The sequence below is a fragment of the Scyliorhinus torazame genome, chromosome 16 (assembly GCF_047496885.1).
Source record: "Scyliorhinus torazame isolate Kashiwa2021f chromosome 16, sScyTor2.1, whole genome shotgun sequence".
Classification (NCBI taxonomy): domain Eukaryota; kingdom Metazoa; phylum Chordata; class Chondrichthyes; order Carcharhiniformes; family Scyliorhinidae; genus Scyliorhinus; species Scyliorhinus torazame.
Window position 1 is genome coordinate 92,708,637 of NC_092722.1, and position 22,934 is coordinate 92,731,570.

Genomic DNA, 22,934 nt, shown 5'->3' on the forward strand with positions numbered 1-22,934 from the left:
CCTTGGCTCCTGCACCAGGTTCCAGTCCCCCCCCCCCCCCACAATCAGCTCATGCGTGTCTAAGTCGGGAATAGCCCCAACCACCTTCCTCGCGAATCCCACATCGTCCCAATTGGGACCGTATACACTTAACAGCGCCACTAATCACCCCTCCAATGCCCCTGTCACAATCACATATCTACCCCCCTGATCTGCCACCACCTTCTCCATCTGGAAGCGTACCCTTTTGCTGACCAGCACCGCTACCTCTCGAGCCCTTCCACCAAATCCGGAGTGAAACACTTGGCTAACCCAGCCCTTTTTAAGTCTCACCTGGTCCTTCACCCTCAAGTGAGTCTCCTGCAGCATTGCTACATCGGCTTTCAAACTTTTAAGATGTGCAAGCACCCTTGACCTCTTTTTTTAAAAATAAATATATTTTATTCAAGATTTTTTTTGGCCAAACATAACAGTACATAGTTTTTCTTTTAAACAACAATAAAGCAATATAAATAACAGTGGCCAGTTTTAAACAAATAATATATAAACAAAAACTAAATGGCAACTGTTTTGTCAAAAATAGTTACTCTCCAAAGATACAATCCAACAGTCCAATATACATTACCTATAACAAATACCTATACATATACAATGACATCCCTGAGAGCCCGCCCGGATCTCTTCTCCCCCCCCCCCCCCCCCCCCCCCCCCGGGTTGCTGCTGTTGTCTTCTTTCTTTTCCATTCCCTCTATCGTTCTGTGAGGTAGTTGACGAACGGTTGCCACCGCCTGGTGAACCCTTGAGCAGAACCCCTTAATACGAACTTGATCCGTTCTAACTTTATAAACCCTGCCATGTCATTTATCCAGGTCTCCACGCCCGGGGGGTTTGGCTTCCTTCCATATAAGCAATATCCTGCGCCGGGCTACTAGGGACGCAAAGGCCAAAACATCAGCCTCTCTCGCCTCCTGTACTCCTGGCTCTTCTGCGACCCCGAATATAGCCAACCCCCAGCTTGGCTCGACCCGGACCCCCACCACCTTCGAAAGCACCTTCGCCACCCCCACCCAGAACCCCTGTAGTGCCGGACATGACCAGAACATGTGGGTGTGATTCGCTGGGCTTCTCGAGCATCTCCCACACCTATCCTCTACCCCGAAAAATTTACTGAGCCGTGCTCCAGTCATATGCGCCCTGTGTAGAACCTTGAATTGTATCAGGCTTAGCCTGGCACACGAGGATGCCGAGTTTACCCTACGTAGGGCATCAGCCCACAGCCCCTCCTCAATCTCTTCCCCCCAGCTGCTCTTCCCATTTCCCTTTCAGCTCACCTACCATGATCTCCCCCTCGTCCCTCATTTCCCTGTATATATCCGACACCCTACCATCCCCCACCCATGTCTCTGAGATCACTCTATCCTGCACCTCCTGCGTCGGGAGCTGCGGGAATTCCCTCACCTGTTGCCTCGCAAAAGCCCTCAGTTGCATATACCGAAATGCATTCCCTTGGGGTAACCCATATTTTTCCGTCAGCGCTCCCAGAATCGCAAACGTCCCATCTACGAACAGATCTCTCAGTTGTACTACCCCAGCTCTTTGCCATGCTCCAAATCCCCCATCCATTCTCCCCGGAACAAACCTATGGTTATTTCTTATCGGGGACCGCACCGAGGCTCCCGTCCTTCCCCTATGCCGTCTCCACTGCCCCAAATTTTTAATGTTGCCACCATCACCGGGCTTGTGGTGTATTTCTTCGGTGAGAACGGCAACGGTGCCGTCATCATTGCTTGTAGGCTGGTCCCCTTGCAGGACGCCCTCTCCAATTTCTTCCACGCCGCTCCCTCCCCTTCTCCCATCCACTTACACACCATTGAAATATTGGTGGCCCAGTAATAATCGTTTAGGCTCGGTAGTGCCAGCCCCCCCCCCTATCTCTACTACGCTGCAAGAACCCCCTCCTCGCTCTCGGGGTCTTCCCGGCCCACACAAAACTCATAATACTTTTCTCGATTCTCTTAAAAAAAGCCTTCGCGACCATCACCGGGAGGCACTGAAACACAAAGAGGAATCTCGGGAGAACCACTATTTTAACCGCCTGCACCCTACCTGCCAGTGACGGGGACACCATGTCCCATCTCTTGAAATCCTCCATCTGTTCCACCAATCGTGTTAAATTAAGCCGGTGTAAGGTTCCCCAATTCTTGGCTATCTGAATCCCCAAGTACCGGAAGTCTCTTGTTACCTTCCTCAGCGGTAAATCCTCTATTTCCCTGCTCTGCTCCCCCGGATGCACCACAAACAACTCACTTTTCCCCATGTTCAATTTATACCCCGAAAAATCCCCAAACTCCCCAAGTATCCGCATTATCTCTGGCATCCCCTCCACCGGGTCCGCCACATACAACAACAAATCATCCGCATACAAAGATACCCGGTGTTCTTCTCCTCCCCTAAACACTCCCCTCCACTTCCTGGAACCCCTCAGTGCTATGGCCAGGGGCTCAATCGCCATTGCAAACAATAACGGAGACAGGGGACACCCCTGCCTCGTCCCTCTGTAAAGCCGGAAATAATCAGACCCCCGTCCATTCGTAACCACACTCGCCATCGGTGCCCTATACAGCAACTGTACCCATCCGATATACCCATCTCCAAAGCCAAATCTCCTCCGCACCTCCCACAGATAATCCCACTCCACTCTATCAAATGCTTTCTCGGCATCCATCGCCACCACTATCTCCGCTTCCCCCTCTGGCGGGGGCATCATCATTACCCCTAGCAACCTCCGTATGTTCGTGTTCAGCTGTCTCCCCATCACAAACCCAGTTTGGTCCTCATGAACCACCCCTGGGACACAGTCCTCTATCCTCGTCGCCATTACCGTGGCCAGAATCTTAGCATCCACGTTTAAAAGGGAAATGGACCTATAGGACCCGCATTGCAGCGGGTCTTTTTCCTTCTTTAGGAGGAGCGATATCGTTGCCTCTGACATAGTCGGGGGCAGCTGCCCCCTTTCCCTAGCCTCATTAAAGGTTCTCGTCAGAAGCGTGGCCAGCAAGTCCATATACTTCCTATAAAATTCCACCGGGAATCCGTCTGGTCCCGGGGCCTTCCCCGCCTGCATGCTCCCAATCCCTTTCACTACCTCCTCCATCTCAATCTGTGCTCCCAGTCCCGCCCTCTCCTGCTCCTCCACCTTGGGGAATACCAGCTGATCCAGAAAGCACATCATTCTCTCCTTCCCTTCCGGGGGCTGAGCTTTATATAATCTTTCGTAGAATGCCTTGAACACCCCATTCACTCTCTCCGCTCCCCGCTCCATCTCTCCCTCCTCATCTCTCACCCCCCCTATCTCCCTCGCTGCTCCCCTCTTCCTCAGTTGGTGGGCCAGAAACCAGCTCGCCTTCTCCCCATATTCGTATTGTACACCCTGTGCCCTCCTCCATTGTGCCTCTGCATTACCCGTAGTCAACAAGTCAAATTCTACATGTAGCCTTTGTCTTTCCCTGTACAGTCCCTCCTCCGGTGCCTCCGCATATTGTCTGTCCACCCTCTCAAATTCTTTCAGCAACCGCTCCCTTTCCCTCCCCTCCTGCTTTCCTTTATGTGCCCTGATAGATATCAGCTCCCCTCTAACCACTGCCTTCAACGCCTCCCAGACCACTCCCACCTGAACCTCCCCATTGTCATTAAGCGCCAAGTACCTTTCAATACACCCCTCACCCTTAAACATACCCCCTCATCCGCCAATAATCCCATGTCCATTCTCCAGGGTGGGTGCTGTTCTTTTTCCTCCCCTATCTCCAGGTCCACCCAATGTGGAGGGAGTCCGAGATAGCTATAGCCGTGTACTCCGTCCCTGTCACCCTCAGGATCAGCGCCCTTCCCAAAACACAAAAATCTATCCGTGAATATACTTTATGGACATAGGAGAAAAACGAGAACTCCTTACTCCTAGGCCTGCTAAATCTCCAGGGGTCTACTCCTCCCATCTGCTCCATGAGGTCCTTGAGCACCCTAGCTGCAGCCGGCCTCCTCCCGGTCCTGGACCACGATCTGTCCAGCCCTGGATCCAGCACCGTATTGAAGTCTCCCCCCATTACCAACATTCCCGCCTCCAGGTCCGGGATACGTCCCAACATACGCCTTGTAAAATTTGCATCATCCCAGTTCGGGGCATGTACGTTCACTAGAACCACCGCCTCCCCTTGCAATCTGCCACTCACCATCACGTATCTACGTATCACGTACCCACCTTCCGCCACTATGGTCTTTGCCTCAAACAGTACCCGTTTCCCCACTAATATAGCCACCCCCCTGTTCTTTGCGTCTAACCCCGAATGAAACACCTGCCCCACCCATCCTTTGCGTAGTCTGACCTGGTCTATCAGTTTCAAATGCGTCTCCTGCAACATAACCACATCTGCCTTTAATTTCTTTAGGTGTGCGAGTACCCGTGCCCTTTTAATCGGCCCGTTCAGCCCTCTCACATTCCACGTGATCAGCCGGGTTGGGGGGCTCTTTACTACCCCCCCCCCCCCCCCCTTGTCGACTAGCCATCCCCTTTTTTAATCCAGCTCCTCACCCGGTTCCCATGAAGCCATATCTCCCCCCGACGGCGCCCACCCGCCTTGACCACCCCACCCCGTACCAGCTCCCCCTTCTCCCCAGCAGCAGCAACCCAGTTAAACCCCCCCCCCCGCCCCGCTAGATCCCTTTCTAGCGTAATTGCACTCCCCATGTTGCTCCCAGAAGTCAGCAAACTCTGGCTGACCTTGGCTTCCCCCCGTGACCTCGGCCCCCACTGTGCGTGGCCCCCTCCTTCCTGCTTCCCTGTTCCCGCCATGATTACCATAGCGCGGGAACAAAGCCCGCGTTTCCCACTTGGCCCCACCCCTAATGGCCGGCACCCACAATTCCTCATCCTCCCTCCCCCACGACATGGGGAAGAGAGAAAAGTTACAGGGTCGCAAGATTAAAAACTTGAGAGATCATCCCTTCCCCCTTTTTCCCCCCCTTCACCCCATGTAATCACCCCACCACTTTGTCCCAAACGTTCTTTTTCTGGCCCGCCTATTCCAGCTTCTCCTCCACAATAAATGTCCACGCCTCTTCTGCCGTCTCACAGTAGTGGTGCTCCCTTGGTGTGTGACCCACAGTCTTGCCGGCTGCAACATTCCAAATTTGACCTTCCTTTTGTGAAGCACCGCCTTGGCCCGATTAAAACTTGCCCTCCTTCTCGCCACCTCCGCACTCCAATCTTGATATACGCGGATCACCGCGTTCTCCCACCTACTGCTCCGAGTTTTCTTCGCCCATCTGAGGACCATCTCTCTGTCATTATAGCGGAGAAATCTCACCACTATGGCTCGAGGTATTTCTCCAGCCCTCGGTCTTCGCGTCATAACTCGATAAGCTCCCTCCACCTCCAACGGGCCCGTCGGGGCCTCCGATCCCATTAACGAGTGAAGCATCGTGCTCACATATGCCCCGACGTCCGCCCCTTCTGCGCCTTCGGGAAGACCAAGAATCCTTAAATCCTTCCTCCTCGCATTATTCTCCAGCACCTCCAGCCTTTCCACACACCATTTGTGTTGTGCCTCGTGCATCTCTGTCTTCACCACCAGGCCCTGTATTTCGTCTTCATTTTCAGCGGCCTTTGCCTTCACGACCCGAAGCTCCTGCTCCTGGGTCTTTTGCTCCTCCTTTAGCCCTTCAATCGCCTGTAATATCGGGGCCAGCAGCTCCTTCTTCATCTCCTTTTTTAGTTCTTTCACACAGCGCCGCAGGAACTCTTGTTGGTCAGGGCCCCATACTAAACGGCCACCTTCCGACGCCATCTTGCTTTGTGCTTGCCTTCCTTGCCGCTGCTCTAGAGGATCCTCCGCAATCCGGCCACTTTCCTCTCCTTTTTCCATCCGTGTCCAGGGGGGATTCCCTTCTGGTTTACCGCACAGTGTTTTTAGCCGTTAAAATTGCCGTTGGGGCTCCTATCAAGAGCCCAAAAGTCCGTTCCACCGGGAGCTGCCGAAACGTGTGACTTAGCTGGTCATCGCCGCACCCGGAACTCCCACCCTTGACCTCTTGACCGGACCTCCTCGCCCTCTCACGTTCCACGTGATTATCCTTACTGGGGGTCTCTCACCCCACCCACCTTTCTTATCCACCATCACCATACCAACGGGCCCTGCCCCATAAGCCTGACCCGCCCCTGTCCATTGTTAACATCGAAACCCCCCCTCCCAAGAACCCCCCCTACAAAAACATCCCCCGCCATCCCTCCCTCCACCCACTCTTGCTCGCCTCGTAGGCCCATTGAAGCCTGCTATCCAGGCTCCAATGTCCGCAGTCCTCCTCTCACCTCACCCCCGTTCACTAACTGACTCTAGTTAGCTAGCGCGGGTGGCTCTCTCCCCCCCCCCACCCCCCACCCGCCAATATCGCTCGCCCCCTTCCGCCCAGTCCCAGAGAAAGAAACACCAAAACAAGCCCAACAATCCAACCCCTACAATTCACTAACATAACATTTAACCGTCGCAACACAGAACGCCATTAACTTGAACTCTGTAACAATGCAAAGAGAAGTAAATTTCAAATTTCAATACAATTCAGTAAAAAGAAAGTTGTAACATTTGTACATTTTCCAGCCGCTCAAACACAGTCCACAGTCTTTCTTCCAGTTCCACTCTTCACGTCCCAAGCCTCCGCCGCCTCCGCTGTCTCAAAATAAAAGTCTTTGGCTTTATATGTTACTCTCAACTTCGCCGGGTACACCACACCAAATCGCACCCCCTTCTTGTACAAAGCTGCCTTCACTCGCCCAAACGCCGCTCGTCTTTTTGCCAACTCCACCGTCCAGTCCTGGTGGATCCGAACCGCAGTACCATCCCACAGCACCTCACGCTTCTGCTTCGCCCAGCTTAATACTTTCTCCTTCATGCAAAACTTATGGAAGCAGATAATTACTGCCCTTGGCGGCTCGTTCACTTTGGGCTTTGGCCTTAATGACCGATGAGCTCGGTCTAGCTCGTACAGGGTGGGGTTCTCACCCTCCCCCATCAGCTCCGCCAACTTCTTAGCGAAGTATTGCGTTGGCCTTGGGCCCTCTGTCCCTTCGGGCAAGCCCACAATTCTCAAATTGTGCCGCCTTGAGCGGTTTTCCAAGTCTTCCAGCTTTGCTCGGAGCCCTCTGTTAACCTCCACCACCCTCCGCAGCTCGTCCCCCATCGAGGTGACCTGGTCGCTGTGTCGTGTCACGGCCTTCTCCACCTCCTTCATCTTCTCGCCCTGCTCTCTCATCTCGGCCAATGCCTTTGCCACTTCCACCCTGATCGGGCCGATTGCCTCCTCCAACACTGACCTCACCACGACCACCATCTCTTTCCTCAGGATCTCCATGTGCCTCACCAAACGTTTTTCCAGCTCCACCACCATCACCTCGGTCATCTCCTCCACCGTAAGTAGTGCGGGCCCGCCTTGCAGTTCGGCTTCCGCCATCCTGTCAACGCTTTTGCTTTTGCTCGTCTTCTCCTTCGGCGGTGAACCCGCGTTTCCTCCTTTCTTTGACGCTGCTTTTCGCATCTTTTAGCGGCTTATTGTTTTTTATCTTCTTTCCTTTCTCCTCTCTCCCCCTTCACCCTCCTGCCCTTCATCAATCTGACATTCTTCTTTTTTGAGAAAAAAAACTTTTACCAAACTTCCATAAATCTTCTTTCTTTCTCCTCTGCATTCACCTGGGACCAGGCTTCAACCTTCTTCTTCCTAGGTGGGAGCCATCCGACGAGGAGCACCCTCCCTACATGGCGCTCGGGCCTGCCGCCATGGCCTCTCCGGAGCTCCGCCCCCGCTGCTCTGACCTGCCGGGCCCGGCACCTCAGCCCCCGCCGCCCGACACCCGCGCGGGGTTCTTCGCCGGCTTTTAAACCGGCCCTGCTGGCTGCTCGTGGCGGCCCCAAGAGCCGACGATAGTCGGGGAGTGCGTGGGGTCTCGGGGATTTCCGCGAATCGCGGCCACCGGCGGGAGCTCTTTTTCTTGCGGCCGCCCTGCTCGCCCACCCCACTGGAAGTCTTCCTTGCTACCGTTCTTAAACAATGGAACAACATTGGCTATTCTCCAGTCCTCCGGGACATCACCTGAAGACCGTGAGGATCCAAAGATTTCTGTCAAGGCCTCAGCAATTTCCTCTCTAGCCTCCTTCAGTATTCTGGGGTAGGCTCCATCAGGCCCTGGGGACTTATCTACATTCATATTTTTCAAGACACCAAACACCTCTTTTTAGATCTCAATGTGACCCAGGCTATCTACACACCCTTCTCCAGACTCAACATCCACCAATTCTCTTTGGTGAACACTGGACCCGATGCAAAGTATTCATTTAGTACCTCGCCCATTTCCTCTGGCTCCACACATGGATTCCCTTGCCTTTCCCTGGCTACCCTCTTGCTTTTTATGTATGTGCAAAAAGCCTTGGGATTTTCCTTAACCTCTTTGTCAATGACTTTTTGTGACCCCTCCTGACTCCTTGCTTAAGTTCCTTTCTATTTTCCTGATATTTCACACAGGCGTCGTCTGTTCCCAGCCTTTTATCCCTGACAAATGCCTCATTTTTCTTTTTGACGAGGCCTACAATATCTCTCGTTATCCAAGGTTCCCGAAATTTGCTGTATTTATCCTTCTTCCGCACAGGAACATGCTGGTCCTGAATTCCTTTCAACTGACATTTGAAAGCCTCCCACATGTCAGATGTTGATTTACCCTCAAACATCTGCCCCCAATCTATGTTCTTCAGTTCCCGCCTAATATTGTTATAATTAGCCTTCCCCCAATTTAGCACATTCACCCTAGGACCACTCTTATCCTTGTCGAGCAGCACTTTAAAACAGTGAATTGTGGTCACTGTTCCCGAAATGCCCCCGTCCTGAAACTTCTACCACCTGGCTGGGCTCATTCCCCAATACCAGGTCCAGTACAGCCCCTTCCCTAGTTGGACTGTCTACATATTGTTTTAAGAAGCTCTCTTGGATGCTCCTTACAAACTCTGCCCCGTCTAAGCCCCTAGCACTAAGTGAGTCCCAGTCAATATTGGGGAAGTTAAAGTCTCCCATCACAACAACCCTGTTGTTTTTACTTGCTGGCTGTTGGGAGGCCTGTAGTAAACCCCCAACATTGTGACTTCACCCTTCTTATTCCTGATCTCTACCCATACAGCCTCGCTGCCCTTTGAGGTGTCCTCCCGTAGTACAGCGGTGATATTCTCGCTAACCAGTAGCGCAACTCCTCCGCCCCTTTTACATCTCCCTCTATCCCACCTGAAACATCTAAATCCTGGAATGTTTAGCTGCCAATCCTGCCCTTCCCTCAACCAGGTCTCTGTAATGGCAACAACATCATGGTTCCAAGTACTAATCCAAGCTCTTAAGTTCATCTGCCTTACCCGTAATACTTTTGCATTAAAACATGTGCACTTCAGGCCACCAGACCCGCTGTTTTTAGCAACATCTCCCTGTCTGCTCTTCCTCAGAGCCATACCGGCCCTATTCCCTAGTTCTCCCTCAATGCTTTCACCTTCTGACCTATTGCTCCAGTACCCACCCCCCTGCCATACTAGTTTAAACCCTCCCGTGTGACACTAGCAAGCCAGGATATTTATGCCTCTCCCGTTTAGACGCAACCCATCCTTCTTATACAGGTCACACCTGCCCTGGAAGAGCTCCCAGTGATCCAGATAACGGAAACCCTCTCTCCTACACCAGCTGTTTAGCCACGTGTTTAGCTGCTCTGTCTTCCTATTTCTAGCCTCACTGGCACGTGGCACAGGGAGTAATCCCGAGATTACAACCCTAAGGTCCTGTCTTTTAACTTTCTGCCTAGCTCCCTGAACTCCTGCTGCAGGACCTCATGGCCCTTGCTGCCGATGTTGTTAGTATCAATATGTACAACGACCTCTGCCTGTTTGCCCTCCCCCTTCAGGATGCCCGCTACCCGTTCGGAGACATCCTGGACCCTGGCACCAGGGAGGCAACATACCATCCTGGAGTCTTTTTCACATCCACAGAAGCGCCTGTCTGTGCCCCTGACTATAGAGTCCCCTATGACTATTGCTCTTCTGCGCTATGACCCTCCCTTCTGAACATCAGAGCCAGCCATGGTGCCACTGCTCTGGCTGCTGCTGTTTTCCCCTGATAGGCTATCCCCCCCGACAGTATCCAAAGGGGTATATCTGTTCGAGAGGGGGACAACCACAGGGGATTCCTGCACTGACTGCCTGCCCTTTCTGGTGGTCACCCATTTCTCTGCCTGCACCTTGGGTGTGACCACATTTATATAACTGTGATTATGACGCTTTCCGCCACCTGCATGGTCCTAAGTGCATCCAACTGCTGCTCCAACAGAACCATGCGGTCCGTGAGGAGCTCCAGTTGGGTGCACTTTCTGCAGATTAAGCCATCCGAGACGCTGGAAGCCTCCCGGACCTGCCACACCTCACAGTCAGAGCATTGCACCCCTCTAATTGACATTGCATCAATTAATTCGTAAATTAAATTTAAAATTTAAAAAAAAAGAAAGTTACTGTTAACTATATGTTTCCTAGCACGAGATTTCTACTATAAATGTGAAAGCTAAATACAGTACTCTCCGATCTTTGGCTCAGATACCCCTCTAAATTATAATTAAGTAATTATGTTCAATTAGTTTAACAATGCTTAATTTTTAAATTTAGTGTAGATTCCCAACCAGCCAATCAGGTCACAGCTTTACTGTGATGTCACTTCAGTTTTCCCCCCACACACAATTTGAAAAGGTAATAAAAATAAAAACAAATCACTTCCCTTCCCAGGTTCTCCAATGCTCTCTGGTTTTCTCCTTGCAGATTAGAAGTTACAGGCCAGAAGAAAGAGAGCGAACAAAACAGTAGGGAAAAAGCACCTTCTCCCACTCTGCACCGAATTACCTCACTGCACCAAATTACCAAGTTGCAAATTTCCACTCTGGATGTGTCTCACTCAGGCTGTCTCTCCTTGACCTACGCAAAGCTTGATGAGTATAGAGTTTGTCGGAGTAGAGTTAAGAGGGAAACCAGGAGGGCAAAAAGGGGACATGAGATAAGGCAAAGGAGAATCCAAAGCGCTTCTACAAATACATTGAAGGGCAAAAGAGTAACAAGAGAGAGATTAGGGCCTCTTAAGGTCATCTATGTGTGGTTCCACAATAGATGGGTGAGATCCTTAATGAATATTTCTCATTGGTATTTATTGTTGAGAAAGGCGTGGATGTCAGTTAATTTGGGGAAATAAATAGTGATGTCTTGAGAAGTGTACATATTACAGAGAAGGAGGTGCTGGAAGTCTTAAAGTGCATCAAGGTAGATGAAATACATCCTAGGACGTTGTAGCAGGCAAGGGAGCAAATTGCGGGAACCCTTGCAGAGATATTTGAATCGTCGACAGCCATAGGTGAGGTGCCTGAAGATTAGATGGAAGCAAATGTTGTGCCTTTGTTTAAGAAGGGCTGCAGGGAAAAGCCTGGGAAGTACAGATCGGTGAGCCTAACGTTTGTGGTGGGTAAGTTGTTAGAAGGTATTCTGAGAGACGGGATCTGCAGGCATTTAGAGAGGCAAGGACTGATTAGGGACAGGCAGCATCACTTTGGGAGATGAAAATCATGTCTCACGGATTTGATTAATTTTTTGAAAAGGGTAAGCAAGAAGGTAGATGAGGGCAGCGCAGTTGACGTTGTCTACGTGGATTTTAGCAAGGCCTTTCACAAGGTACCGCACGGGTAGGTTGTTGCATAAGGTGAAATCTCATGGGATCCAGGGTGAGGTAGCCAATTGGATACAAAATTGGCTTGACGACGGAAGAAGGTGATTGTAGAGGGTTATTTTTCAATCTGGATGCCTGTGACCAGTGGTGTGCCTTAGGGATCAGTGCTGGATCCACTGTTATTTGTGATTATATATTAATGATTTGGTTAGTAAGTTTGCAGGTGACGCCAAGATTGGTGGCATAATGGACAGTGAAGAAGATTATCTAGGATTGCAACGGGTTCTTGATCAATTGGGCCAGTGGGCCGATGAATGGCTGGAGTTTAATTTAGATCAATGTGAGGTGAGGCGTTTTGGTAGATCGAATCGGTGCAGGACTACTCAGTTAATGGTAGGGTGTTGGGACGAGTTACAGAACAAAGAGATCTAGGAGCACAGGTTCATAGCTCCTTGAAAGTAGAGTCACGGTGGACAGGGTAGTGAAGAAGGCTTTCAACATGCTTGCTTTCATTGGTCAGAACATTGAATACAGGAGTTGGAACATCTTGCTGAGGTTGTACAAGACATTAATTAAGGCCATATTGGAATACTGTGTACAGGTCTGTGTATCCTATTATAGAAAGGATGTTATTAAACTAGAAAGAGTGCAGAAAAAATTTACTAGGATGCGGCCAAGACTTGATGGTTTGAGTTATAAGGAGAGGCTGGATAGACTGGGACTTTTTTTCCTGGAGCGTAGGAGGCTAAGGGGTGAACTTCTAGAGGTCTATAAAATAATGAATGGCATAGATAGTCAACATCTTTTCCCAAAGGTAGGGAAGTGTAAAACTAGAGGGCATAGGTTTAAGGTTTGAGGGGAGAGATACAAAACGGCCTTAAGGGCAATTTTTTCACACACAGGTGCTGGATGTCTGGAACGAGCTGCCAGAGGCAGATATAATTTTGTCTTTTATAAGAATTTAGACAGTTATATGGGACAGCTCGGTATGGAGGGATATGTGCCAAATGCAGGCAATTGGGATTTGTTTAGTGGTTAAAAACTGGGTGCATGGGACTTCCGGGTGCGGCGATGACCAGCTAAGTCGCACGTTTCGGCAGCTCCCGGTGGAACGGACTTTTGGGCTCTTGACAGGAGCCCCAACGGCAATTTTAACGGCAAAAAACATCGTGCGGTAAACCAGAAGGGAATTCCCCCTGGACACGGATGGAAAAAGGAGAGGAAAGTGGCCGGATTGCAGCGGATCCTTTGGAACAGCGGCAAGGAAGGCAAGCTAAAACCAAGATGGCGTCGGAAGGTGGCAGTTTCATATGGGGCCCTGAACAACAAGAGTTCTTGAAATGCTGCGTGGAGGAGATAAAAAAGGAAATGAAGAAAGAACTGTTGGCCCCGATACTACAGGCGATCGAAGGGCTAAAGGAGGAACAAAAGACCCAGGAGCAGGAGCTTCGGGTCGTGAAGGCGAAGGCAGCCGAGAATGAGGACGATATACAGGGCCTGGTGGTGAAGACGGAGATACAGGAGGCACATCAGAAACGATGTGTGGAGAGGTTGGAGGCACTGGAAAACAACGCAAGGAGGAACAACCTGAGGATTCTTGGTCTTCCTGAAGGTGTGGAGGGGGCGGACGTCGGGGCATATGTGAGCACGATGCTGCACTCGTTAATGGGAGCAGAGGCCCCGACGGGTCCGTTGGAGGTGGAGGGAGCGTACCGAGTTATGGCGCGAGGATCGAGAGCAGGAGAAACTCCCAGAGCCATAGTGGTGAGATTCCTCCGTTTCAAGGATAGAGAAATGGTCCTTAGATGGGCGAAGAAAACTCAGTGCAGTAAATGGGAGAACGCGGTGATCCGCGTTTATCAAGACTGGAGTGCGGAGGTGGCGAGAAAGAGGGCGAGCTTTAATCGGGCCAAGGCGGTGCTTCATAAAAGGAAGATAAAATTTGGAATGCTGCAACCGGCAAGACTGTGGGTCACATATCAAGGGAGGCACCACTACTTTGAGACCGCGGATGAAGCGTGGACTTTTATTGTAGAAGAAAAACTGGAATGAGTGGATTATTAAAAAGAACGTTTGGACAAAGTGGTGGGGCGAATGTGGGGGGCGAAGAGGGGTTTTATGTTCTAATCCTGCGGTATGGTAACTTTTCTCTCTCCCACAGGTGGTGATGGGGGGAGGTGGGGAGGGAGAGGAGATGGGGCGTTGGCCATGGGGGGCGGGGCCAGGGGAGAAGCGCGGGCTTGGTTCCCGCGCTATGATGATTGTGGCGGGAATAGAGAAGCAGGAAGGAGGGGGCGTCGCACGGTGCGAGCTGTGGTCACGGGGGGAAGCCGAGGTCAGCCAGAGTTTGCTGACTTCTGGGAGCAACATGGGGGGAGTAATTACGCTAGCGGGGGGTCTAGCGGGGGGGGTGGGAGGGGGGAATAACTGGGTTGCTGCTGCTGGGGAAAGGGGGGAGTGGGTACGGGAGAGGATGGGCGGGGGGGCACCGCCTGGGGGAGATACAGCTGCGTGGGAACTGGGTGAGAAGCTGGAAAAAGACGATGGCTAATCGGCAAGGGGGGGGTGGGAAGCCCCCCAACCCGGCTGATCACGTGGAACGTGAGAGGGCTCAACGGGCCGATAAAGAGGGCACGGGTACTCGCACACCTTAAGAAACTTAAAGCAGATGTGGTTATGTTACAGGAAACGCACCTGAAACTGATAGACCAGGTTAGGCTGCGCAAAGGATGGGTGGGGCAGGTGTTCCATTCGGGGCTGGATGCGAGAAACAGGGGGGTGGCTATATTAGTGGGGAAGCGGGTAATGTTCGAGGCAAAGACTATAGTGGCGGATAACGGGGGCAGATACGTGATGGTGAGTGGCAAACTACAGGGAGAGATGGTGGTTTTGGTAAACGTGTATGCCCCGAACTGGGATGATGCCAATTTTATGAGGCGAATGCTAGGACGCATTCTGGACCTAGAGACGGGAAAGCTGATAATGGGGGGAGACTTTAACACGGTGTTGGAACCAGGGCTGGATAGGTCGAAGTCCAGGACTGGTAGGAGGCCGGCAGCAGCCAAGGTGCTTAAAGATTTTATGGAGCAGATGGGAGGGGTGGACCCGTGGAGATTCAGTAGACCTAGGAGTAAGGAGTTCTCGTTTTTCTCCTATGTCCATAAAGTCTATTCGCGCATAGACTTTTTTGTGCTGGGTAGGGCATTGATCCCGAAGGTGAGGGGAACGGAATATACGGCTATAGTCATTTCGGATCATGCCCCACACTGGGTGGACTTGGAGTTAGGGGAGGAAGCAGGAGGGCGCCCACCCTGGAGAATGGACATGGGACTAATGGCGGATGAGGGGGTGTGTCTAAGGGTGAGGGGATGTATTGAAAAGTATTTGGAACTCAATGACAATGGGGAGGTCCAGGTGGGAGTGGTCTGGGAGGCGTTGAAGGCGGTGGTTAGGGGGGAGCTGATATCAATAAGGGCACATAAAGGGAAGCAGGAGAGTAAGGAACGGGAGCGGTTGCTGCAAGAACTTTTGAGGGTGGACAGACAATATGCGGAAGCACCGGAGGAGGGATTGTACAGGGAAAGGCAAAGGCTGCATGTGGAATTTGACTTGCTAACTACAGGCACTGCAGAGGCACAATGGAGGAAGGCACAGGGTGTACAGTATGAATATGGGGAGAAGGCGAGCAGATTGCTGGCACACCAATTGAGGAAAAGGGGAGCAGCGAGGGAAATAGGGGGAGTGAGGGACGAGGAAGGAGAGATGGAGCGGGGAGCGGAGAGAGTGAATGAAGTGTTCAAGACATTTTATAAAAAATTATATGAAGCTCAACCCCCGGATGGGAGGGAGAGAATGATGGACTTTTTGGATCGGCTGGAAATTCCCAAGGTGAAAGAGCAGGAAAGGGTGGGACTGGGAGCACAGATCGAGGTAGAAGAAGTGGTGAAAGGAATTAGGAATATGCAGACGGGAAAGGCCCCGGGACCGGACGGATTCCCAGTTGAATTCTACAGAAAATATTTGGACTTGCTCGCCCCGGTACTGACGAGGACCCTTAACGAGGCAAAGGAAAGGGGACAACTGCCCCCGACTATGTCTGAAGCAACGATATCGCTTCTCTTAAAGAAGGAAAAGGACCCGCTACAATGCGGGTCCTACAGACCAATTTCCCTCCTAAATGTGGATGCCAAGGTCCTGGCCAAGGTAATGGCAATGAGAATAGAGGAATGTGTCCCGGGGGTGGTTCACGAGGACCAAACTGGGTTTGTGAAGGGGAGACAGCTGAACACGAATATACGGAGGCTGTTAGGGGTAATGATGATGGCCCCACCAGAGGGTGAAACGGAGATAGTAGTGGCGATGGATGCCGAGAAAGCATTCGATAGAGTGGAATGGGATTATTTGTGGGAGGTGTTGAGGAGATTTGGTTTTGGAGAGGGGTATGTTAGATGGGTGCAGCTATTGTATAGGGCCCCAGTGGCGAGTGTGGTCACGAATGGACGGGGATCGGCATATTTTCGGCTCCATAGAGGGACAAGGCAGGGATGTCCTCTGTCCCCATTACTGTTTGCACTGGCGATTGAGCCCCTGGCGATAGCGCTGAGGGGTTCCAAGAGATGGAGGGGAGTACTTAGGGGAGGAGAGGAACACCGGGTATCTTTGTATGCGGATGATTTGCTACAATATGTGGCGGATCCGGCGGAGGGGATGCCAGAAATAATGCGGATACTTGGGGAGTTTGGGGATTTCTCAGGGTATAAATTGAACATGGAGAAGAGTGAGCTGTTTGTGGTGCATCCAGGGGAGCAGAGTAGAGAAATAGAGGACCTACCGTTGAGGAAGGTAACAAGAGACTTTCGTTACCTGGGGATCCAGATAGCTAAGAATTGGGGGACATTGCACAGGCTAAATTTAACGCGGTTGGTGGAACAGATGGAGGATGATTTCAAGAGATGGGATATGGTAGCCCTGTCAATGGCAGGGAGGGTGCAGGCGGTTAAGATGGTGGTCCTCCCGAGATTCCTCTTTGTGTTTCAGTGCCTCCCGGTGGTGATCACGAAGGCTTTTTTTAAAAGGATAGAAAAGAGCATCATGGGTTTTGTTTGGGACGGGAAGACTCCGAGAGTGAGGAAGGGATTCTTACAGCGCAGTAGGGATAGGGGGGGGCTGGCACTACCGAGCCTAAGTGAGTACTATTGGGCCGCTAATATTTCAATGGTGAGTAAGTGGATGGGAGAGGAGGAGGGAGCGGCGTGGAAGATATTAGAGAGGGCGTCCTGTAGGGGGACTAGCCTGCAGGCTATGGTGACAGCCCCATTGCCGTTCTCACCGAGGAACTACACCACAAGCCCGGTGGTGGTAGCTACACTGAAGATTTGGGGACAGTGGAGACGACATAGGGGAAAGACTGGAGCATTGGGGGGGTCCCCGATAAGAAACAACCATAGGTTTGCCCCGGGGGGAATGGATGGGGGATATGGAATGTGGCAACGAGCAGGAATAACGCAACTGAAAGATCTATTTGTGGATGGGAAGTTCGCGAGTCTGGGAGCGCTGACCGAGAAATACGGGTTGCCCCAAGGGAATGCATTCAGGTATATGCAATTGAGGGCTTTTGCGAGGCAACAGGTGAGGGAATTTCCGCAGCTCCCGACACAAGAGGTGCAGGACAGAGTGATCTCAAAGAAATGGGTGGGGGATGGTAAGGTGTCAGATATATATAGGGAAATGAGGGACGAAGGGGAGACTATGGTGGATGAACTAAAAGGGAAATGGGAAGAAGAGCTAGGGGAGGAGATCGAGGAGGAGCTGTGGGCAGATGCCCTAAGCAGGGTAAACTCGTCGTCCTCGTGTGCCAGGCTAAGCCTAATTCAGTTTAAGGTATTACACAGGGCACATATGACTGGAACACGGATCAGTAAATTTTTTGGGGTGGAGGATAGGTGTGCGAGGTGCTCGAGAAGCCCAGCGAATCATACCCATATGTTTTGGTCATGCCCGGCACTACAGGGGTTTTGGATGGGGGTGACAAAGGTGCTTTCAAAAGTAGTAGGAGTCCGGGTCGAACCAAGCTGGGGGTTGGCTATATTTGGGGTTGCACAAGAGCCGGGAGTGCAGGAGGCGAAAGAGGCCGATGTTTTGGCCTTTGCGTCCCTAGTAGCCCGGCGCAGGATATTGTTAATGTGGAAAGAAGCCAAGCCCCCGGGGGTGGAGACCTGGATAAATGACATGGCGGGGTTCATAAAGCTAGAGCGGATTAAGTTCGTCCTAAGGGGGTCGGCTCAAGGGTTCACCAGGCGGTGGCAACCGTTCGTCGAATATCTTGCGGATAGATAGATGGGGGGAAAAAAGAAGGCAGCAGCAGCGGCCCAGGATTTTGGGGGTGGGGGTGGGCGGGGGGGTGTAGCTTGTGACAAGGCAGTTGCCAATTAGGGCTAGTTTTCATTTTTGTTATTTAATATTTATTTATTTTTTGTTTTTTGTTTATATAAAATAGGTCATTGTTATCTGTGTTGTTATAATGTTGTGCAAAGGATGCACAATGTACTGTGTTGGTTGACCAAAAATTTTCAATAAAATATTTATTAAAAAAAAAACTGGGTGCATGGACAAGTTGGGCCAAAGGGCCTGTTTTCATGTTGTAAACATCTATGACTCCATAAATGCCATCTAGTCGTGCCATATTCCCCTATGTGTTAACTTGTCTCGCTTTGCTCTGCCTTGGTTTTTCTTCAATATTTGACTGTGCATCACCCCTTACTCTATTTCTTCACTGTGACCCATTCCCCGCCATACAAGTTTAAACGCCCCCCCCACCAACATCACTGGCAAACATCACTGACAATCCTTCCCACAAGGATGTTTGTCCCAATCCAGTTCAGGTGCAAACCATCTGACTTGGTACAGGGTCCACCTTCCCCAGAAATAGACCCAGTGATCCAGGAATCTAAAGCCCACCCTCCTGCACCATCTCTTCAGCCAACCATTGATCTGCTCCGTCCTCCTCTTCCTATACTCATTAGCATGTGGCACTTGTAGTAGTCCAGAGATTATAGCGTTTGAGGTCCTGCTGTCTAACTCCCTAAATTTTTGCTGCAGGACCTCCTCTCCCTTTCTATCTGTGCTATAGATACCAATGTGATCCACAACCTATGGCTGTTCTCCCTCTTCCTTCAGAATGCCCTCAACCGATCCTTGGCACCAGGGAGGCAACACACCATCCTGGAGTCACATCTGTGGTTGCTGAAATGCCTGTCTGCACCCCTCACAATTAAGTCACCTCTCATTATTGCTCTTCCACTCTTACTCCTCCTGCCCTTGTGCAGCCGAGCCACCCACAGTTCCATGAACTTGATTCTGGCTGCATTCCCCAGAGAAACCGTCACTCTCCGTTTTCCAACACACAAAAATGTTTCTTGGGTGAGATGCACTTTGGGGCTTGCCTGGCGGCCACAACCCCCACCCCCTTCTGACTGGTGGTCACCCATTTCCCCATTGACTGCACTTCTTTGAGCTGCAAGATGGCCACGTTTAAAAACATGTTATCCACGTAACTCCCAGCCTCGCAGAGGTGGCGCTGTGCCTCCAGCCGATGCTCAAGCTCCGAAATTTGGCTCTCAAACTGGTGGTCATACAGATTGCACAGAGTGTCTAGGAATTCCCACATACGCAGGCCATGGAAAAGCAGTGTGTCTGGGTGCTGCTGACATTTTAATTTTTACTGTTTAATTGTAGGGAGATAAAGAGAAGAAACAGACCGAAAAAAGGTCCAAACAAGAGGAAAATGGACAATTGGAAGAAGCAGATGAAAGTGAACTGAAAGCTCCAAAATCAAAAAACCTGAAACCCAAGGAGTGTGATGAAAAGACTGAAAGACAAAATAAAAAGAATGGAAAAAATGGATTGATAAAAGATTCAAATTCTGAAGTCATCTCAGGCTCAAGTGACCATTGTAGTCTGTATTCAGAGGGTGAAATAGAAGAGGTGAGAATTCAAAATCTTACAGGAATCTACCCTGATGATCTGAAACATGGAAAAACACTGTGAAAAGGACAGTGCAGAATTTCAGAATAACGTAGACAAGTTAAAGAGAGGGCAAACTGGTGGCAAATGAGGTTCAATGTGGAGAAATGTGAGGTGATGTATTTTGGGTGGGAAACATGGAGAGACAGTAAACTAAAGGGCACCACTCGAAAGGTGGTGCAGAGACCTGAGTGTGTATGTCCATAAATCATTGAAGGTGCAAAAAAGGTTGAAAGAGCTGTTAATGAAGCACACAGTATCCTGGGCTTTATTAATAGGAGCATAGACTATAAGGAGGGGGTTATGTTAAACTTTGACAACACAAATTAAAACAGAAAAGGCTGGAAAACACAGCAGATCTGTGGAGAGAAACAGAATTCAAAGAGAAAATGCTGGAAAATCTCAGCAGGTCTGGCAGTACCTGTATGGAGAGAAAAGGGTAATCTGGACTCAACGTTAGCTCTTTTCTCTCCCTACAAATGCTGCCAGACCTGAGATTTTCCAGCATTTTCTCTTGGTTTCAGATTCCAGCATCCGCAGTAATTTGCTTTTATTGAAACAGTTAATGTTTGAAGAAATCATATGGGCTTGAAACCTTAACTTGGTCTCTCTCGCTATAGATGCTGCCCGTCGTGCGGAGTTTATCCGCTTTTATACAAGACATAGTTTTATTTTAAGGGGCAATTTAGCATGGCCAATCCACCTGCACATTTTTGGGTTGTGGAAGTGAAACCCAAGCAAACACGGGGAAACTGCAAACTCCACAGACAGTGACCTAGGGCCGGGATCGAACCTGGGTCCTCAGCGCCGTGATGCAGCAATGCTAACCACTGTGCCATACATACAAGACGCGAGTTCGACCTCAGCTGGAATATTGTGGGCAGTGTAGGGAAGATGTGAACGCATTGGAGAGATTGCAGAAGAGGTTTACATAGAACAATACAGCGCAGTACAGGCCCTTCGGCCCACGATGTTGCACCGAAACAAAAGCCATCTAACCTACACTATACCATTATCATCCATATGTTTATCCAATAAACTTTTAAATGCCCTTAATGTTGGCGAGTTCACTACTGTAGCAGGTAGGGCATTCCACGGCCTCACTACTCTTTGCGTAAAGAACCTACCCCTGACCTCTGTCCTATATCTATTACCCCTCAGTTTAAGGCTATGTCCCCTCGTGCTAGCCATTTCCATCCGCGGGAGAAGGCTCTCACTGTCCACCCTATCTAACCCTCTGATCATTTTGTATGCCTCTATTAAGTCTCCTCTTAACCTTCTTCTCTCTAACGAAAACAACCTCAAGTCCATCAGCCTTTCCTCATAAGATTTTCCCTCCATACCAGGCAACATCCTGGTAAATCTCCTCTGCACCCGTTCCAAAGCCTCCACGTCCTTCCTATAATGCGGTGACCAGAACTGTACGCAATACTCCAAATGCGGCCGTACCAGAGTTCTGTACAGCTGCAACATGACCTCCTGACTCCGGAACTCAATCCCTCTACCAATAAAGGCCAACACTCCATAGGCCTTCTTCACCACCCTATCAACCTGGGTGGCAACTTTCAGGGATCTATGTACATGGACACCTAGATCCCTCTGCTCATCCACACTTTCAAGAACTTTTCCATTAGCCACATATTCCACATTCCTGTTTTTCCTTCCAAAGTGAATCACCTCACACTTCTCTACATTAAACTCCATTTGCCACCTCTCAGCCCAGCACTGCAGCTTATCTATATCCCTCTGTAACCTGCTACTTCCTTCCTCACTATCGACAACACCACCGACTTTAGTATCGTCTGCAAATTTACTCACCCACCCTTCTGCGCCTTCCTCTAGGTCATTGATAAAAATGACAAACAGCAACGGCCCCAGAACAGATCCTTGTGGTACTCCACTTGTGACAGAACTCCATTCTGAACATTTCCCATCAACCACCACCCTCTGTCTTCTTTCAGCTAGCCAATTTCTGATCCACATCTCTAAATCACCCTCAATCCCCAGCCTCCGTATTTTCTGCAATAGCCTACCGTGGGGAACCTTATCAAACGCTTTGCTGAAATCCATATACACCACATCAACTGCTCTACCCTCGTCTACCTGTTCAGTCACCTTCTCAAAGAACTCGATAAGGTTTGTGAGGCATGACCTACCCTTCACAAAGCCATGCTGACTATCCCTGATCATATTATTCCTATCTAGATGATTATAAATCTTGTCTCTTATAATGCCCTCCAAGACTTTACCCACTACAGACGTGAGGCTCACCGGTCTATAGTTGCCGGGGTTGTCTCTGCTCCCCTTTTTGAACAAAGGGACCACATTTGCTATCCTCCAGTCCTCTGGCACTATTCCTGTATCCAATGATGACATAAAAATCAAAGCCAATGGTCCAGCAATCTCTTCCCTGGCCTCCCAGAGAATCCTAGGATAAATCCCATCAGGCCCCGGGGACTTATCTATTTTCAGCCTGTCCAGAATTGCCAACACCTCTTCCCTACTTACCTCAATGCCATCTAATCTATTTACCTGGAGCTCAGCATTCTCCTCCACAACATTATCTTTTTCCTGAGTGAATACTGACGAAAAATATTCATTTAGTATCTCGCCTATCTCTTCAGACTCTACACACAACTTCCCATCCCTGTCCTTGACTGGTCCTACTCTGTCCCTAGTCATTCGCTTATTCCTGACATACCTATAGAAAGCTTTTGGGTTTTCCTTGATCCTTCCTGCCAAATACTTCTCATGTCCCCTCCTTGCTCGTCTTAGCTCTCTCTTTAGATCCTTCCTCGCTACCTTGTAACTATCCATCGCCCCAACTGAAACTTCACACCTCATCTTCACATAGGCCTCCTTCTTCCTCTTAACAAGAGATTCCACTTCTTTGGTAAACCACGGTTCCCTCGCTCGGCACCTTCCTCCCTGCCTGACCGGTACATACTTATCAAGAACACGCAATAGCTGATCCTTGAACAAGCTCCACTTATCCAGTGTGTCCAAAACTTGCAGCCTACTTCTCCACCTTATCCCCCCCAAGTCACGTCTAATGGCATCATAATTTCCCTTCCCCCAGCTATAACTCTTGCCCTGCGGTGTATACTTATCCCTTTCCATCCTTAACGTAAACGTCACCGAATTGTGGTCACTGTCCCCAAAGTGCTCAC

The 22,934-nt window shown here is 50.3% G+C and overlaps 1 protein-coding gene across 2 annotated transcripts in view; it reads left to right on the forward strand.

Annotated features, from left to right (window-relative positions):
- LOC140392950 (nucleolar RNA helicase 2-like) overlaps positions 1-22,934 on the forward strand; it is a 170,931-nt gene that overhangs the window by 29,183 nt on the left and 118,814 nt on the right. For both annotated transcript variants that reach the window (XM_072478750.1, XM_072478749.1), the window contains exon 2: positions 19,477-19,725. In XM_072478750.1, coding sequence (XP_072334851.1) covers positions 19,477-19,725 — 249 coding nt within the window. The remainder of the gene's footprint in view (positions 1-19,476; positions 19,726-22,934) is intronic.